This window comes from Elephas maximus, chromosome 6 (assembly GCF_024166365.1).
Source record: "Elephas maximus indicus isolate mEleMax1 chromosome 6, mEleMax1 primary haplotype, whole genome shotgun sequence".
NCBI lineage: Eukaryota > Metazoa > Chordata > Mammalia > Proboscidea > Elephantidae > Elephas > Elephas maximus.
This window is the reverse complement of record NC_064824.1, coordinates 36,800,263-36,823,968: the sequence shown is the minus strand read 5'-3', so window position 1 is coordinate 36,823,968 and position 23,706 is coordinate 36,800,263. Positions and strand designations below refer to the sequence as shown.

At 35.8% G+C, this 23,706-nt stretch overlaps 1 protein-coding gene across 1 annotated transcript in view; it reads left to right on the top strand.

Annotated features, from left to right (window-relative positions):
- Positions 1-23,706, top strand: part of LRP1B (LDL receptor related protein 1B) — a 1,748,032-nt gene that overhangs the window by 959,917 nt on the left and 764,409 nt on the right. The window contains exons 19-20 of the mRNA XM_049888441.1: positions 10,622-10,702; positions 12,048-12,215. Coding sequence (XP_049744398.1) covers positions 10,622-10,702; positions 12,048-12,215 — 249 coding nt within the window. The remainder of the gene's footprint in view (positions 1-10,621; positions 10,703-12,047; positions 12,216-23,706) is intronic.

The following is a 23,706-nucleotide window of genomic DNA, read 5'->3' as shown; positions in this document are numbered from 1 at the left end:
CGAAAGAGTGACAAAATGAAGATGAAATCATTGGCCTAGAAAATGATAGGTACACTGGTCTGTAATGATTTTTTTCCCAAAGTTTATTTATTTTATTGGATCTTTTGAAATCTATCCTTTATAAGTATTATCTCTCAGGAGCCATTAATATCAGAACCTAGAAACGTTACTTATTACTCCCAGAGAATAGTCTTAAAATTTGCAAAATAAAAAAGCAGCGCCATTGTCCATAACAATACTTGTGTACATATTAGTGTAGGTCAAAGTTAGATTTAGAGTTTAAATGGAAGTCATGAACCACAAAAAGAAGAATTAAATTTTTAATATTTCTAAAATTCTCTCTAACTGTAATATTATTTTTACATGTATTGGAGTGATCAGCATAATATAGTGAAAACATGTTTAGAAATCAGTCCACCCAGTATTCAAATTTTAACCCTGCCACATGCTAGTTATGCAGTGTGTCCTCAGGCAAGATAAGTATCTTATTCGCAAATTGGGGTTAGCAGCAATAATTGCAGGCTACTATGAAGATTACTATGAAGATTAGTTGGAGCCCTGGTATCACAGTGGTTAAGAGAGAGATTGGCCGTGAACCAAAAGGTCAACAGTTCCAATCCACTAGCCGCTCCCTAGGAACCCTATGGGGCAGTTCTATTCAACTGGTTTGGTTTGGTTTAGTCTGGTGAAGAGTAGAGTTAATGTATCTATAGGGCTAATACTCAGTCAATACAAATAGTAGTAGTAGCTTTACTCACTTACATGTTTTTCTCCAATTAATGCCCTTCTCCAATGATTTGCCCTCTGCTTTCTCCTAGTTCTCAATTATTACATTTCATATAGTCAGTAAAATAATTAGTATTCTCTCATTCAAGTTAAAATAATGCTTTTCTAGCCTTAAATCCCTACAATATTCTTACCTTGTCATTTATTTTAATTTGATTCTCCTGTACGTTTTCTCCATACTTAATTGTGAAGATCGAATTCATCTACATAAAATGTTGACAACATGATCTCAAATCATGGCAACTATATTTTGAAACTTTAATAATCAATTGCTTAAGAGATTTTTTGTTTTGTTTTTTAGGAAGGAAGGTGAAGGAGTTCTAGAAAAATTCCTAGGTTAGACAGATTTTGCCAGACATGAAAGAACATATATTGGATCTGAATGCTACCTCACTGAAAAACATCCTTTTAATACTTTGTATACTGGATAAATATAAGTAACATACCAGCCATGATTACACCTGAGAGAGAGAAAATTACAGCAATTTACATAATAGCATACATTTAACCTGGCAATAAATTCTAAGTGAAAGATATAATAGATAAATTGAACATACCACCTGCAACAATAGGAGGCTTTTTCACAGTCCATTAATCCATATTAAATATTCTATGAGGTTGAAGTAACTACTGAGATAAAATATAGTTTTCTTTCCTTTGCTGTAATAGTAATGTGATAAAATGTTAGCCCTTTTGGTTCATAATTTTTCTTTTTTTAGAGTTAATCGGGTAATCTTTTCAAATGTCCTACAATTTGCGTCTCAAAGAAAATCCAAAGTCAAAGAATATTTATGCAAAGTCAAGAAAGAAAAGATTATGTATGATGTTAAAACCTTTGTCAAACATAAGAATTTATAATGGTATTTCAACAGACCAAGCATCCACAAACAAACAAATCTTCAGACACTATTCTCAACTTTTTAATTAATGCTAATAGGGAAAGACAGGAAAAAATGTTAAATATTTTAAGTGTCTTATGTTTAGGAGGAAAAGTATATTGAATAATGTTAGGCTTCATTTCTCTATCACCATTGGAGGTAGGATACTATGAAATTAAAATACTGTATCCACAGATAGGGTATTTTCCTACATTAGTGAAAAGAAAGGGGACCTACATTAGACTTAAATTTTTTAATGGGTGTCTTAGTTATCTAGTGCTGCTGTAACAGAAATACCACAGGTAGATGGCTTTAACAAACAGAAATTTACTCTCTCACAGTTTAGGAGGCTAGAAGTCTGAAGCCTTTTCTCTCTGCTGGCTCTGGGCGAAGGTCTTTGTCATCAATCTTCCCCTGGTCTAGGAGCTTCTCAGCTCAGGGACCCCAGGTCCAAAGATATGCTCCACTCCTGGTACTTCTTTCTTGGTGGAATAAGGTTCCACTCCTCTCTGCTTGCTGCTCTCTTTTATATCTCAAAGAGATTGGCTCAAGATACAGCCTAATCCTTTAGATTGAGTCCTGCCTCTTTATATAACTGCCTCTAATCCTGCCTCATTAACATCATAGAGGTTAGGATTTACAACACCTAAAATAATCATATCAGATCACAGAATAGTGGACAACCACACAATACTGGGAATCATGGTCTAGCCAAATTGACACATAATTTTGAGGGGACTCAATTCAATCCATGAAATGGGACTCTTTCTAAATGTACATTTCACTGAATTATTAAGCAAAACAAGTCAGGATAATTTCAACATTTGTAAACTAGTTTTATCATTTTATTTTTCCCCTGAAAATCAGTTACTGTGTTCTGTTGGAATGGTATGATAACCCTAGGAGTTATTCAGATGGCGAACCCTATTTCTCACTACATTAAATGCTTTCAGGGTGTTGAATGCTTTCAGTGTTTCTTCTGACATCTTGAACTTTAGGACTTATAGAACCTGAAAGATCATTTTACAAACCAAAAGTCAGGGATCATAGTGGCTGAGTGTTTTACCCAAGGCCACGATGCCACGTTGAGAAGAAAAAAAGAATGAAAATGTTAGTAACTTTTACTACCTTATGTGTTTCCCTTCAATTAATGGCCTTCTCTCATAATTTGACCTCTGCTTTCTCCTAGTTCCTATTTTTCCCCCATATAGTCAGTATTTGCCTTTAAGTCCCATGAACTAAGTAAGACTGCAAAGTTGCCAAGAGAAATGATTTAACTAAGTAAGTTATATGTATAAATTAGATCCAATGTGGAATTAAGAAAATACGTGCATTATATGTGTGTACCAGGGTAAGTCAAAAAATATTGCTACTAGGGTTCCAGTCTATACATGCACAGGTTTACTCCAAACAAAATGTATTTAAACATGTCTCTGTGATTACTGGATGGCTGCAGACAAGTTCTCTCAGCAATACGCTTGTCTTAGTCTCATTAGGATTTCTTCAAAAAAAAAAGGGAGTACTTTTTTGCCATGGAAAAAAACAATTTTGAGGTCAGGGCTAATATCATGCTTTTAACAAAACTGAAGTGGACATCTCCCCAGATCATTGACACTTTCCAACAAGTTTATGGGAATGCTGCCCCACATAAAACGACAGTTTTTAGATGGATCAAATATTTTAAGGAAGGTCAGGAAGACCCAAAGATGAGCCAAGAGAGAGAAGACCACTCAGAAGGTTTTGGCGACTGTTTTTTTTTTTTTTTTTTTGTATTCCAAAGGAGTAATCTTGATAGATTTTCTCGGACTACTGAGGATATCACAGGGGCTTATTATGAAGGAATTTTAAGAAAATTGAAAACTGCATTAGTGAGGAAAAGTCCAGGAAATTGGTCCAGGGAATTTCTTTCCATCATGACAATGCACTTGCTTGTTCTTTGAGGGTAGCAAGGGCTGTAGTAGGAATATTTCTTTGGGAAACCTTACCCGTCTACCCTACAGCCTGACCTTGCTCCTTCAGACCTCTTTTTCATAAACCTCAAAGAACGCTTAAAAGAAACATGATTTTCGTCCTCAAGGATACCAAAACTACCGTTTTGACACTGTATAAATCAGAGCATAGAATTCTTTAGGGAAAGGTTAGAGAGATGGAAACACTGCCTTTAGAAGTGTGTAGATCTAGACTGAGGATGAGTCAAGAAACAATAGCTTCACAATATGATATTTTTGTTTAATAAAGGTTTCTAAGATTTTGCAGCAATACTTTTTGACTTACCCTTGTATGTGTGTAGTTTTCATTATAGTAGAAGGTGTAGGCCTCTCATTTTCGTAAGAGATTGAAGATGCATTGACTTTTACATTTTTTTTTTTTATTTATTCTAAGAATTTTTTTTACCTATTGAGAACTCATTTCTAGATTATTTTTTGGCCATATTTTGAAGCAACAATCTGAAAGTTCGAAACAATCGTAAAGGTCACGTTGACAAATTTTCCATCCAGTGAATTCTTGCCAAATATCTGAAGTTTTCACCTGTAGGTGGTGATTTATCTTTTACTAGTAAAACTTCTGATGTTGGCTAATATGCTGCTAAATTTATAGAGGAGAGATTAAATAATATGATTTAACCTATTATTGACCCTAAAAGATCTAACATTTTTTAATTAGCTCTCGTCATGATCTTAGAGTGGGCATTTAGTTGTTTACTCATTTGCATGTAACTTGAATCAATTTGTTTAAAGTCCCTGATTTATATGTTCCACACATCTTCTGAGCATTAAACACTTATTATTCATCTAAGGAGGAAAATATATTTTTGGTACCATTCATGTTGATTCTTGAAATATAAACATAAAAATTTATTATCTTATCAGGCAACAAAAGAAAACATTTTTACAAGTATTGATTAAATAATACATGGGCATTTTCACTTTTCTTTTTGGTACTTCTTATATGTGAAGATATTTGCTGAGTAATATGGTCTTTTATCTCAAACATTAGTGGTTATTTCTTTTCTACTTCTTTCTTTGAATCATAATTATGTTTTGATTATATTTTTATTTTCAAAATGCTAAATTTATTTTAAAATTCTTATTTCAAGTCATGTCTTTGGTAGTCATAAAACTTAATAAAGATTTGTTCAGTTTTCAGATGATTTCTATTCACATGCCAATGTGTCAGGTGAATGTACTCAAAGCCAAAATTATACAAATAAATGTGTTTTTTAAAAGTAAAAGAGCAGATAATCAGCAATGCTGTGTCCACCAGATCTAGTACGAGGCCAACATTTTTCTTAATATGTTTTTGCAAAATAATATCAATTTACCTTGTCCAGTGGTAAGTTACCAATGCTAAAGGTGGCTATTATCTGACTTAATTATCACATGACAGATATACAGTCTGCTGACTGTATAACAATTGTTGGTCAGGTTGGCTGACTCTCTTTCCCCAGCCCTGCTACACTCCAGGGAGAGTTCTCATTATTTTACCATTTTAAGAATGATGATGAATATGCTAGCCACTGATTCTAATTTAAGCTAGTACTTTGAGTATGCCACATAAGATATGTCTCCACACTATATTAAACTAGCATGCAAGTCACTTTGTTTCCATTTTATTATTAATTACAGTTATTTATGACTTGCCAAGAACTATGTATTAATATAAGCCTTTAACTTCCAAATATTACAGTTTTTAAAGAAAAATATGAACTATTCTAGGGGTTATAGCAGTGTCATTTAAAATTTTTATTTCCTGAAGATACTTTCACCAATGTGCTTCACTGGTCAAAGTACTAAGAACATGCCCACTAACCTGTTTTTTTAAGGTAACCACTGCTTGGGCTACGATATAAAGTCTTTAACACTTAAAAATAAATGATTAGGAATAGTCCTAAAAAACTGTGACTAAAATAATTACATGAATCTTGGTCTAATCTGCCCTATAAAATAAATTAAAAGTTGATCGTGATATAGAATTTAAAGATAAGATAAAAAATTATAAATGATTGAAATTTCTAGCATTATAAAATCATGATGGAGAGGCAGGTATGAACTAAACTTATGAACCAAATACTAAAAATCTAGAAAGAGACACATTTCTGATAAACATGAGGTAGTACTACTTTACATAATAAAATAATCTGTGAGGAACATTTAGCTTTTAATTTTAATATACGCTAAGATACCAGTGAAGTTTCTTAGTTATTTAGTGCTGCAGTAACAAAAAAATGTCACACAAGGGTGGCTTCAGAGAATAGAAATTTTTTGTCTCACAGTTTTACAAACTAGAAGTCCAAACAAGAGCATCAGCTCTAAGAGAGGGTGCTTCCCTTTTGGTAGCTCTGGGAGTTCCTTGGCATTTCTTCGTGTCTGTCTTCCCCCATTATGTGTATCTTTGTCTAATCTCTTTTTATAACTCAGAAGTGACTAGGTTTCAGACCCACCCTACTCTTCTATTACCTCATTAACATAATAAAATAAAATCCCAGTTCCACATACAGTCATATTTACAGTTACAGGGGTTAGGACTTACACCCTTATTTTTGGGAAATAATTCAATCTATAGCATGGAGTAAAATAACAGTTTAGGTATAATTACGATGGTAAGTGAAAATGAAACAGGGAAGTAATAAGTCAAAAGAGATAAGAGTGTTGGATGGAGAGTTAGAGAACTGAATCCTAAGACTTGTTTTTTGTTAAAGAGGTACATATACCTTAAGTAAGCCTAAAGTTTCTGAGTTTCACTTTACTTAGGGCTAAAATGAGTAGACATAAATCATGGTTTTCATTTTGTCTTTTTTAAAATAAGAGGAATATATGTTTTAGCAATATAAAATTGTGCTCAAAACTCCAAAATTAAATGTATAGATAGCTAAATAAAAAGCTGTATAAATCGATAAGAAAAAGGTAAGTTGATTTGGTTGATGGAGGGTGGGCAACCAAAGCCCAGGCTGCCTAGCCAACATCCTCTACCCACCCATCCTTAACAGCACTGAGACAACCTGCAGAATACAATTTGAAAAGGGTATGGTCTCTTACACCAAATATATTCTGATTCTAAGTCAGTTGTCTTAGAAAGAAAAAAGCTTTCTTGCTACTGATTGTCTTTTGGCTGCACCTATCAGGAGTGCAACTTTAAGGAACTTGAACCACAGATCTATCTCAATGTTTCAGTTACTTTTATCCTTATGACAAAGAGTCAATGGCACTAGTTTATTTTTCTCCTCCTCCTCCTCCTTCTCTCCCTCTCAATGTCTATTAAATGAGTTGTTATGTGTAAAGATTTATAACACCATGATATTCTCCTGGGGAGCTAAAAGGTCTGGCACTGAGCATATTGTGTAAACACTAAGTGAATTATTGATTTATTCATATGTATATGTACATATCTTCCACATATCTGTCAGTGTGTCTTACTGTAGGGCCTTGCATGTTGCTGCAATGCTGGAAGCTATGCCATGGGTATTCAAATATCAGTAGAGTCACCCATGGTGGACAGGTTTCAGCTGAGCTTCCAGACTAAGACAGGCTAGGAAGAAGGACCTGGTGGTCTACTTGTGAATAAAGAAAAAAAAAAAAATTAGCCTGTGAAAACCTTATGAATAGCAATGGAACATTGCCTGGTATAGAGCTGGAAGATGAGGCCGTCAGGTTGGAAGGCACTCAAAAAATGACCAGGAAAGTGCTGCCTCCTCAAAGTAGAGTCAACCTTAATGATGAAGATGGAGTCAAGCTTTTAAGACCTTTATTGGCTGATGTGGCATGACTCAAAATGAGCAGGAACAGCTGCAAACATCTATTAATAATCAGAATGTGAAATTTAGGAAGTGTGAATCTAGGAAAATTGGAAATCTTCAAAAATGAAATGGAATGCATAAACATTGATATCCTAGGCATTAGTGAGCTGAAATGCACTGGTACTGGTCATTTTAAATGAGACAATCATATGGTCTACTATGCCAGCAATGACAAATTGAAGAGGAGAGGTGTTTTATTCATCATCAAAAAAGAATATTTTAAGATCGATCATGAAGTGCAAAGCTGTCAGTGTTAGGATAATATCCATATGCATACAAGGAAGACCTGTTAATATGACTCTTCAAATTTATGCACCAACCACTAAGGCCAAAGATGAAGAAACTGAAGATTTTTACCAACTTCTGCAATCTAAAATTGATTGAATATGCAACCAGGATGCATTGATAATTACTGGTGATTGGATATGAAAGCTGGAAACAAAAAAGGATTGATCATTGGAAAACATGGCATTGGTGATAGAAATGATGCCAGAGATGGCGTGATAGAATTTTGCAAGACCAATAAATTCTTCATTGCAAATACTTTTTTTCACCAACATAAATGGAGACTATACACATGGACCTTGCCAGATGGAATACATAGGAATCAAATCGACTATATCTGTGGAAAAAAGATGATGGAAAAGCTCAATATCATCAGTCAGAACAAGGCCTGGGGCTGACTATGGAACAGACCATCAATTGCTCATATGCAAGTTCAAGTTGAAGCTGAAGAACATTAGAACAAGTCCACTAGAGTCAAAATATGACCTTGAGTATATCCCACTTGACTTTAGAGACCATCTCAAGAATAGATTCAATGCATGGAAGAGTAATAACCAAAGACCAGATGAGTTGTAGAACTACATCAAGGAAAAAATACATGAAGAAAGCAAGAGGTCATCAAAAAGACAGGAAAGAAAGAAAAGACCAAAATGGATGTCACAAGAGACTGTGAATCTTGCTCTTGAACATCAAATAGCTAAAGCAAAAGGCAGAAATGATGAAGTCAAAGAGTTGAAGATTCCGAAGAGTGGTTCAAGAAGACAAAGTAGAAGAATGAAATGTGCAAAGACTTGGAGTTAGGAAACAAAAAGGGAAGCATACACTTGATATTTCTCAGGCTGAAAGAACTGAAGAAAAAATTCAAACCCAGAATTGCAATAGTGAAATATTTTATGGCAAAATACTGAACAGCACAGAAAGTTGGAAGGATTACACAGAGTCACTGTACCAAAAAGAACTGGTTAATGTTTAATCATTTCAGGATGTAGCATATGGTCAAGAACCTGTGGTACTGAAGAAAGAAGTCCAAGCTGCACTGAAGACATTGGTGAAAACAAATACAGAAACACTGTAGTGAAACACCACGATGGCAAGAAGAAATTTAGAAAAACAGATGTTGTTAGAATCTGTCAAGTCTGATCTAACTCATAGAAACCCTATGTACAACAGAATGACACTCTGTTTGGTCCTACGCCCTCCTCTTGATCATTGTTATGCTTGAACCCATTGTCGCAGCCACTGTGCCAGTCCATCTCATGGAGCATCTTCCTCTTTTTCGCTGACCCTCTGCTTTGTGAAACACGATGTCCCTCTTCAGGGCCTGAACCCTCCTGATAACATGTCCAGAATATGTGAGATGAAGTCTTGCCATCCTTCCCTCTTTGGAGCAACCTAGCTGTACTTCTTTCAAAACAGATTTGTTCATTCTTCTGACAGTCCATGGTATGTTCAATATTCTTCTCCAACACTGTAATTCAAAGGCGTCAATTTTTCTTTGGTCTTTCTTATTCTTCCCAGCTTTTGCATGTGAGATACACACACACACACACACTATAATTCTAATTTTTTTTTTTTTGTAATGGTTATCTAAAGTTTAGGAATGGAGGTCTTTTAATTTCACTGTGTATATATATATATTTAATGTTCTTTTATTTTCATTAGTTGCTAAAGTAGCAGACTGAGAAATCAAATTATTGCCACAGGCAAAAGCCTTTGCTTCTACTACTACCACCAGCTGCCATTGAGGGGTCAGTTTCAAATTATGGCAACCCCATGTTGTCAGGGCAAAACTAGGCTCCATACAGTTTTTAATGGCTGATTTTTTGGAAGTAGGTCTCAGGGACTTGCTTCTGAGTTATTGCTGGGTAGACTTGAACCTCCAACCTTTCGGTTAGCAGCTGGGCATGTTAGCCGTTTGTACCACCCAGGGACTCATAAGTGAATTATTTTTACCATACATGAAATAGAAATAGTAACACTTTCTTCTGGGAAATATTAGTAAGCTGCCCCAAATTGCTATGATGAACTCTTTGGCAATTATATTTTTCTCTGATGAGTCCTACTTTTTTTTTTTTTTTGGCAATCAGTCTTGATTATCTGATCTTCCTATGACAATCTTACTTCTAAATTTAGTAACCTATCAGATTGGATAATTATCTCTTTTAAAAAAATTTTTTCTACTGTAATTCTAATTTTTTTTTTTTTGTAATGGTTATCTAAGTTTAGGAATGGAGGTCTTTTAATTTCACTGGGTAAATTTTTATTTTGAAATCTAATTCTTCATTTTGTTGTTTTTTTAGGTGTTTTGTGTTTTCCTTTCCTTTTTGTTTTTAAGACTCAGAATCTATTCTTGTGAAGTCTTTTTAACTGTATGATACCAAATAATCAGATTTTATGGACTTGTGTTTTACTTCCTACTTGTGTACATCTCAGAGCAGAGGCAGAGTTAGACCTGGCTCTCCTACTTTGGTTCTCTGTATTCAGAAAAGGCCTTTCTCCTTTAAAGTATTTCACATTACTTTTCAGCACTGGAGTGTAGAGCTCCACCCAGCTGTTATTCCCTGAGTGGAGGTCAAGGTCCCTAGTACTGGGAGTTGACAACTATTCATTTTTTCTCACGGTGTAATGGATACAAACTGTCCTTCATCAAATGACTCTCTTTGGGTTTCAGTCACTGGAAAGTACTCATTTAAAAATGTTAATGTTATGTGTATCTTCTGTCCTCAGGAAGTGACAGTCATATTTGTTTGTCTATGTTGCCTCTGCCTTTTGCCAGAGGCAGGGGAGGAGTTCTGATCACAGAAGCAAATGAGAGACAAATTAAGTCAAACAAAGCCAATAACGTGTTTCCTATTAAATGTTCTTTTATCCTTCACAGAATTCCCAACTTGTGAACCGCTAACTCAATTTATATGCAAAAGTGGAAGATGCATTAGCAGCAAATGGCACTGCGACTCTGGCAAGTACCAACTGTTCACTGTGCAGCACTGATTTGATTGGAGGCCTGGCTCTCTTGGCTGCCTCCCCTCCTTCAGAGGGAGTTTGTAAGAGAAGTTTGCAAAGCCAAGCAAAACGGTTAAGACAAGTGATGAGAGGGCATCTGGTGCATCGATAGGGATTAGCATTAAGGATAATGGAGCTCAATATTTGCTCCATGAGGCCATAGTGGAGATTTATTTTCAGATATAAGGTTATCCATAGTCTAAGTATACAAGCATGAAGTAAAGGGGGAAATTGAGGAAGCTACCTGGACAATTCATGTTCCCAAAAGTATTTATGTAAAATGCTTTGTAACCTCAGGATGGAATAGTTTATCAATTATTGTGGAATTATCCAGATGGTCCAAATTCTGACACCTTGCTCTTAACGTATAAATGATGTTTTCTCTTAGACTCAGTTGTATCATTATGCTAGTGCCAAATACAGTGAAACGAATTATATGTAAGTCAATGACATCTCAGCCATTTATTTCAATTTAATCTATTTTCACTTCATGTCCCTCTCCCCTCTGTCCTACAACAGTATTAATAAACAACATAAACCCTTATTGATGTTTTTTTTTTTTTTCTAGTTAATAAACAACATAAACCCTTATTGATGGTAGTGTACAAAAATTTCCCAGTATAAATACACACATAGGGGCAAGTAGTGGACGGTAAACAGTGGGCCTTCATGTTGGAGAATGGGGAAAAGGGACAGAGTTGGAGAAATAGTTATAGCCTCTGGGGCATAGACAGAAAAAAAAAAAAACTGTTGTTGAGTGGATTCTGACTCATAGGTACCCTATAGGACAGAGTAGAACTGTCCCATATGTTTTCCAAGGAGCAGTTGGTGGATTTGAACTGCTGACCTCTTGTTTAGCACCTGAGCTCTTAACCACTGTGCCACTGGGGCTTATAGAGAAAGTAGGTACTAACTAATAATTATATCACCACCTGTATCATCTGACCTAAGTCCTGCAGTCACCGTCATTGCCCAATTTCTTAATTGTCTCATGTTGCCTACATGCATTTCAGTCAGTGGTTAGTCAGTTCTGAGTAGAGTAGAAACTAAGCTTCAAAATCCAAACTGAAGGATTCTTTTTCCCCTCTCAGTTTAATAGTTGACACTTAGAAGACAAGTGATATAAAGATGAAAATAATTCTCTCATAGTTCATGGGAAGTACAAATCCATTTATTCATCACTTATTTTTCAAAAACCAAAACAAAACTGTTTACTAAAAAATGATAATAATAATAATTCATAAGAATATGCTTCTCCTGGGATCCATTTTCACTAGCTTACTGTTAATGATTTTTTCCAGATGACGACTGTGGGGATGGAAGTGACGAGGTTGGCTGTGTTCATTCCTGCTTTGATAATCAGTTCAGATGCTCCAGTGGCAGGTGTATCCCAGGCCATTGGGCCTGCGATGGTGACAATGACTGTGGGGACTTCAGTGATGAAACTCAAATCAATTGTACCAAAGAAGGTGAGTAATTTTGTGAATTTATGAAATATCATTTTAAGTTGATAAATAATATTTGGAGTTGTTTATTGACTCAACAGCACTGGATATTACTGGATAGTAAATATTATACATAAATATTGTATACAAAAACTCTTGACTTTCCTTTCTCTGGCTTGTCACCTCAATACATTTTTATACTTTCATACATGATGCTTTATTACTAGTCTTTGAACCCTCTCCAACTTCTAAATTACCTTGTTCCAAACCAACCTCAATAAAAACCAAATAAGGAATTTATAAACACAAAAGGAATAGAAAAGTATAACTTTTCCTTTTATTTCCACATCAAGTTTTGTTTCTTAAAGTTTGAAATCAGCCCCTTTTAAGTGGTGATGGATTCCAAATTGATTATCCTTCTGAGAATGCGAGCTCAAAGGGGAAGGATATCATGATGAGGGCTTTCCACATATTCATGGGCAGCCTGGCCCTGTCACTTGCTTTGGTTACTTTACAAAAGTTCATCAACCATAACGTATGTTAATAAATTAAAAACCATGTTTGAAATATCACAGAAAAAAAAGTTACACTGCCAAATATTCTGTACAATCTTTGCCATTTTTAAGTAGTTTTCTGCTCTACGTGAAAGTATTTGTTATTCATTCCTTTATTCTCCAAATATTTATTAAGGATGTTTCATGTGCCAGGTGTTGTGCCAGACCCAAGAAATAGATTTTTAAATACATGAAAAACAAAGTCCTTCTGGTAACTCAGTTTAAAAATCCAGCAGAAACACAGAGACACGATAAAATGATTTACATAGTGGATGATGGAGGAGGAGCCGTATACTGTATAATTATAACAAAAGAAGCACTTTCAATGTGTTGTCCAAGAAGATATATTTATCTTCTGCAAATATTTGACAACCTAGGAGAGAGAAATTTTCTAAGGTGTCTTCTCTGACAAGGATTCATTTTGTCATTTTTATGTGTTTGTTTGCTCTCTTTTTCTTCCCCTTCATCTAAACTGTCAAAGCTGGGAAAAGTGACTATTAAAGAAATTATCTACACAATAGGAGTTCCTTTAAAAATAACCCCAGCTTTGTTGTAAATTCCCTAAGTGATTAAAACAGATTTTATTAATATTGGTTTTACCTAGATAATGTGGGATATGAGAGTTGTAGCAATGATCTAAATATAGTCGAATAATGAATGACCCATGAGTCATTAGGCAATGAAACATATGCCCTCATGGTCACTGGTCTAGACATAATTCATGTCTTTCACTGGGGATATAACAGGAGTTATAATAAAACCAGACAATGAGTAAGAAACTTTTGGTGACAATGTCTTAAAGATTGAACATAAGAATATTTGAATTCAATTTTTCTTCAAAATCAGTAGAATGAATTATAGTTAAATCTACTATTTAATAGTATCTGCCTTTTTTATTCGATATTGGACAGAAAATTCACCATGTCTGTCTTTCCACTAACTGTCCAAAATCTGTCTCTGTCTTTCTCACTATTTCATTTTTGTGTCCTTCTTTCTCTCAGTTTAGTTGTTCCAATAATAAATATGAGATAGAACTTTTTGCTTATTATCATTCTGGGCGTAGAAAAAGAAAAAAATGTATATAAGTAGAGTAAATGTAAATTTTTTTATTTTTATTTTTTATTTTTGAAACATCCATCTGGGGTCTGGTTGACATTTAATTATTAAATTATACTTTGAATATAAAACTGCCTTTTCCTCACAGATGTCTTTTTAGGCTGCTCATGGGGTGTGCATCTGTGGCCTGCTGGTACTGCCCCTAATATGTTGTGAAAGATAAATTGGCCCCAAGTTAATTTATTTCCATCTCAGAAGTGAGATCCCATCTCTCTTTGTGTGTTTCTCTCTAAGTTAAAATGATCCTTATATAATGAGAAGGTTTGGAGAGATTGCTTTAGCCTCATGAATGTCCATAGTGAGCAACATATCCCTTTTTAGGGTCTTTAGTTAGCTTTTCTACGATTAAGGTCTCTAGATATCTTTTTTTTTTTTTTTTATAAGCAGTGGCTCTTTAAAAATAATGGCCTTCCTCTTTAGGGATTTTCAGTTTCACTAATATATCACTGTAAAAGATAGACTGCCAGGTGAATGCCACGCATTTCTTATATGGTTATGGTAAACACTAAGGATATGATGCGTGTAATCTACATGATTCTTGGACCTGTTTCAAGTAAAAGATGAAAACTTCACGAACTAATTTATATTTACCGGAGCATAAATCATACTAGGATTCACTAATCAAATATTCTACTTGGTGAATACAAGGGGCAACAGTTGAGGAAAGGTACCATTCTGGGATGACTTTGGTGCAAGACAATCCAGAGTATTTCAAAGGTAATTTAAATATTTTTATCCATCAATGTTCTGAATATGTGTCTGGCATAGAAGTCATACCATAACCATGACACATAGAATTGTAGAGCTAATCGAGAAAAGACATTTACACATGCAAGTTTTGTGAGGCCAGTGCCCAGGTTTGATGCAATTAGTCATACAATGCAGCCCCCAATTCTGCCATGGAAGAAAGAGCAGGGCATTCTAGCTTGAGTTTCAAGACTTGCTGGCAAAACTGATCAAATCTACCATATAATCGCTCAGCAGATCGCTTTACACGGCCTGGTTTGAGCAGAACATGTGTTGCAGTTTTTTTCAACTCAATTGTTTACAAAAGTGTAGAAATAGTCTTGAATTAACTTCTAATAGTAAAGGAGTGAGGAGCCCTGTTGGGACAGTGGTTAAGCACCCAGATGTTAACTGAGAGGTCGGTGATCCGAACCTACCAACCACTCTGTGGGAGTAACATGTGACAGTCTGCTTTTGTAAAAATTGCAGTTTTGGAAACCCTATGGGGCGGTTCTACTCTGTCCTGTAGGGTCACTGTGAGTTGGAATTGGCTCAGTGGCAATGGGTTTTGTTTCGTTTTGTTTTTGGTAAATGAGTAGGAGAAATCAGGAAATGGAACATGCCATATATAGCCTCCATTTCATAAAATCCCTGAATCATGTTCAATTTATATTGTATCTGAAAACACCTTAAAAAAAGAGAATTTTATAGCGATGATCATTTTTTCATCATCAGTATGATTCATACATAGCAAAAATGTAAATGGATAGTCCCTATCTAGACTGATGTATACCTGATCATATCTATCTTCTTCCCTCTTAATATGCTGTTGTTTGCACTCACTTTCCAACTCCTTTACTAGCCAAAGAAGGGATAGTATCTGTACACACACATGCATGCACACGTATACACAAACAGACACAAACATGCGTGGATACACACACAAACCTATAAGCAAATTGGAAAAGAAAGACAATTCACAGTACATCGATTCCTTTCTTTTTATGCCTGTTTCTCAGTAATATTGCTCTGGCATCCTTTTTGGTTCTGAACCCTTGTAAGGCACATATTTTTCAAAGCTACGAAGAGTTTTTCCAAGTGAAAAAATAAGTGAGGCTAGACCCTCACTATAACAGCATTCTTTACAGAATTTTGTGTGAGGAAACTTCCTCTACAGCCTAAGGTGTGGCCATTTATTTAAGTATTGAAAGGTTCTTGTAAAAAAGGTGGTTTTACCTGTTATCATAGATTGAATTGTATTCCCCAAAAATATGTCAATTTAGATAGGCCATGATTCCTAATATTATGTGGTTGTCCTCCATTTTGTGATCTGATGTAATTATCCGATTTCTTATAAATCGTAAAGTCTATGAGATTGATGAGGCAGGATTAGAGGCAGTTATGTTAGTGAGGCAGGATGGAATCTACAGGATTAGGTTATACCTTGAGTCAATCTCTTTTGAGATATAAAAGAGAAAAGCAAGCAGAAAGGAGAGACACCTCATTACCATCAAGCAAGAAAAGCCAGAAGAAGAGTGCATCCTTTGGACCTAGAGTCCCTGCACTGAGAAGCTCCTAGACTAAGGGAAAATTGATACAAGGCCTTCACCCAGAGTGGAGAGAGAGAGAAAGGCTTCCCCTAGAGCTGGTGCCCTGAATTTGGACTTTTAGGCTCCTAGTTTTTTTTAGTCTGTGAGATAATAAATTTCTGTTTATTAAAGCCATCCAATTGTGGTATTTCTTTTATAGCAGTACAAGATAACTAAGACAGAATTTGGTACTGGAAGAGTAAGGTGCTGCTCTAACGGGTACCTAAAATGTGCAAGTGGTTTTGAAACTGTGAATGGGTGGAGGTTGGAAAAGTTTTAAGGTGCCTAAAATAGTAAAAGCCTAGATCGTCTTGAAGAGACTGTTGGTGGAATTATGGTTGTCAAAGACAATTCTGGTTAGGGTTCAGAAGGAAATGAGGAGAGCTGTAACACTGGAGAGAACACAAATGGTAAGAAGCAGCAGCAGAGAAATGGCAGCAGTAAAAGTAGGAGACTGGCATGAGACAGCCCAAAGCCATCCTGTGGAGTGAGGGAGCTGAGTACCTTCGGGCAAGAGTCTTCCTGGCAGAGTGAGGTGCCTCTGGGTACTTATTGGCTGAGCTAGGCTTGCTGACCCACAGTGCAAGACAGCTGAGCACCTTCAGACTGAGAAGCCAAAGAACCAAGAAGCAGAATGTGAAGAGACAGGAGCATGGGAAGTAGAGCTGCTTCAGTCTCAAAAGTTGGGCCATGACTTCTGTGGTCTCAAAGGGCAGAAACATGGCCTGCTGGGTCTCAAAGGGTAGGGCCACAACCTCCTAGGTTTCAAAGAGTCAGGTCTTCACCAACTCGTTTCTGGAGTGTTGAACTGCCATTCATGAGTGGCAGGGGGATGGGGCCAGATCCATTGCCCAAAGCTAAGGGGATGGGGCTGCCATGCCCAAGGGATGGATGAATGGGGCCTGCTGGGGCTGAGGGAATAGGGTTGACACTCAGATATACTAGGTGAATGGGGCCACCCAAAGCCAAGGGAGCATTGTTACCATTACAGCAGGCCTGGAAGGAAGAGCTGAAGCACAGAACCGAGGGGCCTCCACCCAGAATCCAGAGAGCAAGGCCAACACCCAGAGTCTAGAGGGTGGGGTCATTGCCTAGATAGTCTCAGAGAACAGAGGATTATTTAAAAGCATTGAGAGCTAATGTAAATTTTTCTGCTGGGCTTTGGACTGGCTTGATGCCCATTATAACTTCTTTCCCTCCAATTTCTCCTATTTGTAATGGAAATGTCTACCTTGTGCCTGTTCCACCATTGTACTTTGAAAGCAGATAACTTGTATGAAAAAGAATTTTGCTCCAAGATGGAATTTGGACTTGGAGTTGATTTAAGACTTTTGGGATGATATGATGGGGTGAAAATATTTTATATGTGACAAGAGCATGAATTTTTGAGGGCCAAATAGTGGAATGTCACAAATTGAATTGTGTCCCCCAAAATATGTGTCAACTTGACTAGTCCATAATTCCCAGTATAGTGTGGTCATCCTCCATTTTATGATTTGATAGAATTATGCTATGTGTTGTAAATCCTAACATTTATAATGTTAATGAGGCAGGATTAGAGGAAGTTATGTTAATGAGACAGTACACAATCTATAGGATTAGGTTGTATCTTGAGTCAATCTCTTTTGAGATATAAAACAGAGAAGTGAGCAGAGGAGAGAGGCATCATTACCATCAACCAAGAAGAATCAGGAGTGGAACACATCCTTTGTACCCAGGGTCCCTGCACCAAGAAGCTCCTAGACCAGGTAAAGCTTGATGACAAGGACATTCCCCCAGAGCTGACAGTGAAAAAGCCTCCCCTCGAGCTGGCACCCTGAATTTGGACTTTTAGCCTCTTAGACTGAGAGAGAATAAATTTCTGTTTGTTAATACCATTTCTGTTATAGCAGCATTAGATAACAAAGACACCTGTAAAGACACCATGGGTACAGTTAAAGTGAGCCCTCAGTGTTTTCATACAAGTCTTTTAATTCTCTGGCTGACGTAAAGTAGAATAATAATAATAAAATAAGGGAAATCTGGACATATGTCACATCTGTAAGGACCAAATATATGGAATTAATCATATCTCATTGTAGACAGTTTTATTCATTTGAATTATGTAAACTTTTATTTATATATTTTGGGGAAGAGTATCAACCATATTTCAATTTTGGAATAAGACATTTCTAAAATAAACATATGCACATTTCCACAGTCTTTAGACAGCTATTCCCCTAGATCAATTTCAATTCAGAAATTGTTATAAAAATTTATACCAAATAATTTTATCATCGACCTGATAGGGAAGAGAATAGCTTTTCCTTAGAAGAGATTTTGCTTTGCCCCTAAAAGCAACTTAAATATTACTCAAATATTTAGATTCTTCTTTACTTTGAAGGGATGTCTGACCCTGATTTATGGCCTTTGTTCCTTAATGCCTTCTGTTTGGCAGTGTGGAAAGGGAATATTTACTGCCTGCTGCACTAAGTGAACAAGCTGGATGATGCTGCAACATATGTGATCTCTTATTTACATAGCAAATACAGATTAAATGCAAATTTAAAATTAAGTATGTATTGACCTTCAACTTTGATTTATTATGAATAATCTTTAACAAGTCCCCAAATCCATTAGGCAGTTAAGTGTGTAGCATTATTAATATGCATGCTCACACACGCTTTTATTTATCAGCTTCAACTATTTATCTTTGCTTCTGCTTTGGAAAGTCCACTTTTATTTTGGGGTTTGTCTTTAGTCATTCGTTCTTTCATTCATTCATTCATGAATGTATGCATTAATTCATTTATTCAGTGTTTTGCCTCCTTACTTCTCTGTTCCCAGATCTAAGACGGAAACTAAAGTATTTTTATCTTGTTTTTCTATTTCCACAGTCATGCACAATATTTGATACACAATGGTTCTCAGTAAATAATTGTTGAATGAAAGAATATATTTCTTGAACACAAAATTTGATTATACTCTCAGAATTCATCTGTTATTTTTCCTGTCATATATCTAGTAACATTTTGTTTCCTGGCCTTACGCTCAGATCCTGGAGATTATTTTCATGATGATGTACAAGACTAGGTGTACTGATCTAGTCATGTACATTTCTTACAATGTAATTGCTTTTATTTGTTCAATAAATATTTGCACTTTCAGCCTAGGATTCAATAAAGCAAAGCAAACTAAGATGCCTCCCTTAACTTTTATTATTGTTTCTTTCTTTGTGAACCCTCTCTGCATGTTTCAGAGTTAGAAAAGCTTAATCCTTTTCGAATCTATTATTTGGGATCCCGAGCCCTGTTGGCATGGTGGTTAAGAACTATGGCAAACTACAGCTGCTAACCAACAGATCTGTAATTCAAATCCAGCCGCTCCTTGGAAATCCTATGGGGCAGTTCTATTCTGTCCTATAGAATTGCTATGAGTCGAAGCCAACCCTACGGAAAAAGGTTTTGGGTTTTTTTTAGATGGTGAGAATAGTTAATGCACTAAACTGCTTACCAAAAGTTGAAGGCTTGAGTTCACCCAGAGGCACCTTGAAAGAAAGATATGACAATCTACTTCCAAAAAATAAGCCATTGAAAACCCAGTGGAGCACAGTTCTACTCTGATACAGATGGGGTCTCCATGGGTCAGGATCAACTCAACAGCAAGTAGTTGTTTGTTTATTATTTAGCAGTAAGCACCCAATGGTGAGATTCTGTTAGCGATAATGTTGTCAGCTGCTGTGGAGGTTCCCCTGCACAATGGAATGAAACACTGCACAGTCCTGGACCATCCCCACGGTCGGTTCAGGGTATGGCTATTGTGATCCATAGAGTTTTCATTAGCTGATTTTCAGAATGGTCGTCAGGCCTTTTTTTCTAGTCTGTCCTAGTTTGGAAGCACTGCTGAAACCTCTTTAACATCTTAGCAACATGGAAATTTCCACAGACAGATGGCGGGTACCCATGAAGTATATTGACCGGGAATCAAACCCAGATCTCCAAAACGATGAGATTTTGAATTCAAATTCTCAGTGAAACATCTCTAGAGGGAAGGCAGTACTACCAACCAAAATAGTCAGAGCCTCCCTAGGGAGGTTGAATCCACCCAGAGCAATGCAGCCATCAAAACTTGATTTGCAATTGAAGACTTAGTCACACGTTTAGCCATGGAGAGAATGAAAATTAAAGCCAAGATCTCTTGACACCCGATATCACATCTCAGCTGAACCACTGGATTTTTGAGTTTTGAAAAAGAGAAAAAAGACACCAATAAATACTGTACAAAAGCACTATCATCTGTTTTTTCTTTTATGAAAATATTCTGAAGATACTTTCAATTCTTTTATACTAGAAAAAGGCTATTTTTTCTCAGTTATTAAATATTTTTGAGACTAAAGTATTGGCTCCAAATTTGGGAAAATTAGTAAATTATGTTATGGACTCAGCAAAGTCATACAATCTCCTGTCCTAATGTTCCCTGGCCATTCTCTTTTAATGAAAAATATGTTGTTTCCTGATAAAATATTTAAAAAATTAGAAAATTTAAATTCAAACTTGTTTTAGAGAAGTGTTATATCTATTTTCTATGAAATACAAATTGTGTGGCTTAACTTTATTTTCTCACAGATTGATTTATTTTCCTAGAATAAATGTTAAAATTCAGATATCAAAACAATGTTAATTATTAATGGATTTTATCTTTAGGAATCTTTTTTTTTCCAGGGGAAAAGCAAAGAAAGCTCAAGGCTTTTGAATCAATTAATAAGAAAGCCGGTTTTAAGCATCTATAATGTTTCTAGAAATGTGCTTATCAAGAAAACTTAAAGGAATCAATTAAGTGTAATTCATGAAAATATAAAATAGTTTTAAAAAAAAGGTTTACAAAAACAGGAAGAAAGAACTCAATTATCCCTGTTTTCACTATGTAGAAAATTAACTAATGTTTTCAAGGATAGATTGCCCAATAAGCAAGGTACGCGTGCGTTATTTGTGTTTACGTACTAATCCGTAGTGCACAGTTTCACCTGTTTTTTATGTGGTGAAACCCATGTAAAATTGTGCACTACAGGTTAGTAAGTAAACAAACATAAGCCTTTGCGTACCTTGTTTAATGTAACCTCGTGTTAATCTACCTCTGAATGGGTCCACACTTATTCCTAGATAAATGCAGCTCTTTTATGAAAAAATAATTAAACACTTTAGTACTAAACAGAATAAAGTACTTTATGATATTTAAAGATATAATTAATGACTAGTAACAATTTTTTTTTTTTTTTTTTTTTTTTTTTTTAGTAACAATAGATAACAAAAAGAACTGATTTTAATGAGGAACCTCATTCTGTTGTCCTGTTCTTTTAACAGAGCTGAAAAATAATGTCAAGAGTGGTATAATTCCCATCATCTTTAGATTTTGATCCCACATTCTCAAGTAGTAGTTAATGATCAGTGAAATGGTAAGACTTCAGGCATTCAACAGTAAACAAACAAACAAAAAAAGACAAAGGGCATAAATCTACAAAATAACTAATTCACCTTAGTAACTGAGTAGTGGCTATACTTTTGTGAGAGTAAAGAAATAAGCAATGGAATAAAACTTTTCCTTTTGCCTTTCAAAGTACTTGGTATTTATTCAGAGATTATTTGAACAGTCAGCATTTGTTACTTTATTTTTGTGAAGCTTCAGTTTAAATATTTTATATTTCTGTGCTGTAAAGATCAGATTCATTCACTTTTTGTTAGTGCATTTATTTGAATTCTGGCTTGGTATTTGTGGACATTTGGGCTTCCAAAGAAAATCTACTGTCATGATCTGCATCCAAAGCCTTTCTGCAAATAACTTTGGTGTTTAAAATCATCCACTTAAACTATTCCAACGTTCTGTGTATGGAATACTCACTGGGGTCAGGATCATTCAGCACAGCATATTTTTCTCGTCATTGTTGATGTGTTTGCATTTTAATAGGATGTGCAATGTGAATCATAAACAGAATTTAGAACAGGGGTCAGCAAACCTTTTCTATAATGGGTCAGGCAGTAAATATTTTAGGCTTTGAAGGCCATACTGTCTCTGTTGTAACTATCCATCCTGCTTTAGCATGAAAGCAACCATAGACAATACACAAACAAATCAGTGTGGTTGTGTTGCAGTAAAATTTCATTTACAAAAACAGGTGGGATTGTTCTGCAGGTTGCATCTTGCTAACTGTAATTTAGAACACAAGTAGAAAAATACCTGTTATGCTTCCATGGCTGGCACTAATGATCCGTGTTCAACTACTAACCTAAACCACCATTTGCCTGTCAGTTTGTTGGACTGTGGTGGCTTGCCTATTGCTGTGATGCTGGAAGCTATGTCACTGGTATTTCAAATATCAGCAGGGTCACCCATGGTGGACAGGTTTCAATGGAGCTTCCAGACGAAGACACAGTAGGAAGAAGGACCTGGTGGTCTACTTCTGAAAAAATTGGCCAGTGAAAACATTATGAGTAGCAGTGGAACATTGATATGGTGCCTGAAGATGAGCCCCTCAGGTTGGAAGGCTCTCAAAACACAACTAGGGAAGAGCTACCTCCTCAAAGTAGAGTCTACCTTAATGACATGATTGGAGTCAAGCACTCAGGGCCTCCATTTGCTGATATGGCATGACTCAAAATGATAATGAACAGCTGCAAATATCCATTAATAATTGGAATGTGGAATGTACAAAGTATGAATCCAGGAAAATTGGAGGTCATCGAAAATGAAAAGGAATGCATAAACATTGATTTCCTAGGCATTAGTGAGCTGAAATGGACTGATACTGGCCATTTTGATTGGACATTCATATGGTCTACTACGACAGGAATGATAAATTGAAGAGGAATGGCATTGTATTCAACATCAAAAAGAACATTTTAAGGTCCATCCTGAACTATGATGCTGTCAGTGAGAGGTAATATCCAGAGGCCTACTAGGAAGACCAGTTAATATGACTATTATTCAAAGTTGTTCACCAACCACTAAGGCCAAAGATGGAGAAATTGAAGATTTTTACCAATTTCTGCAGTCTGAAATTGATGGAACATGCAATCAAAATGCATTGATAATTACTGGTGATTGGAATGCAAAACTTGGAAACAAAGAAGAAGGATCAGTAGTTGGAAAGCATAGTCTTGGTAATAGAAGTGACACTGGAGATCCCATGATAGAATTTTGCAAGACCAACAACTTATTTGTTGCAAATGCCTTTTTTTCAACAACATAAACAGTGACTATACACATCCACATAGACCTTGCCTGATGGAATACACAGGAGTAAAATTGATTACATCCGTGGAAAGATGAAGAAGCTGAATATCACCAGTCAGAATAAGGAGAGGGAATGACTACAGAAGAGACCGTCAATTGGTCATACACAAGTTCAAGTTGAACCTGAAGAAAATTAGAGCAAGTCCACAAGAGCCGAAGTATGACCTTGAGTTCTTGAGTACAAACAGACAAGTTGTGGAATGACATAGAGGACATCAAACATGAAGAAAGAAAAAGGCCATTAAAAAGACAGGAAAGACAAGC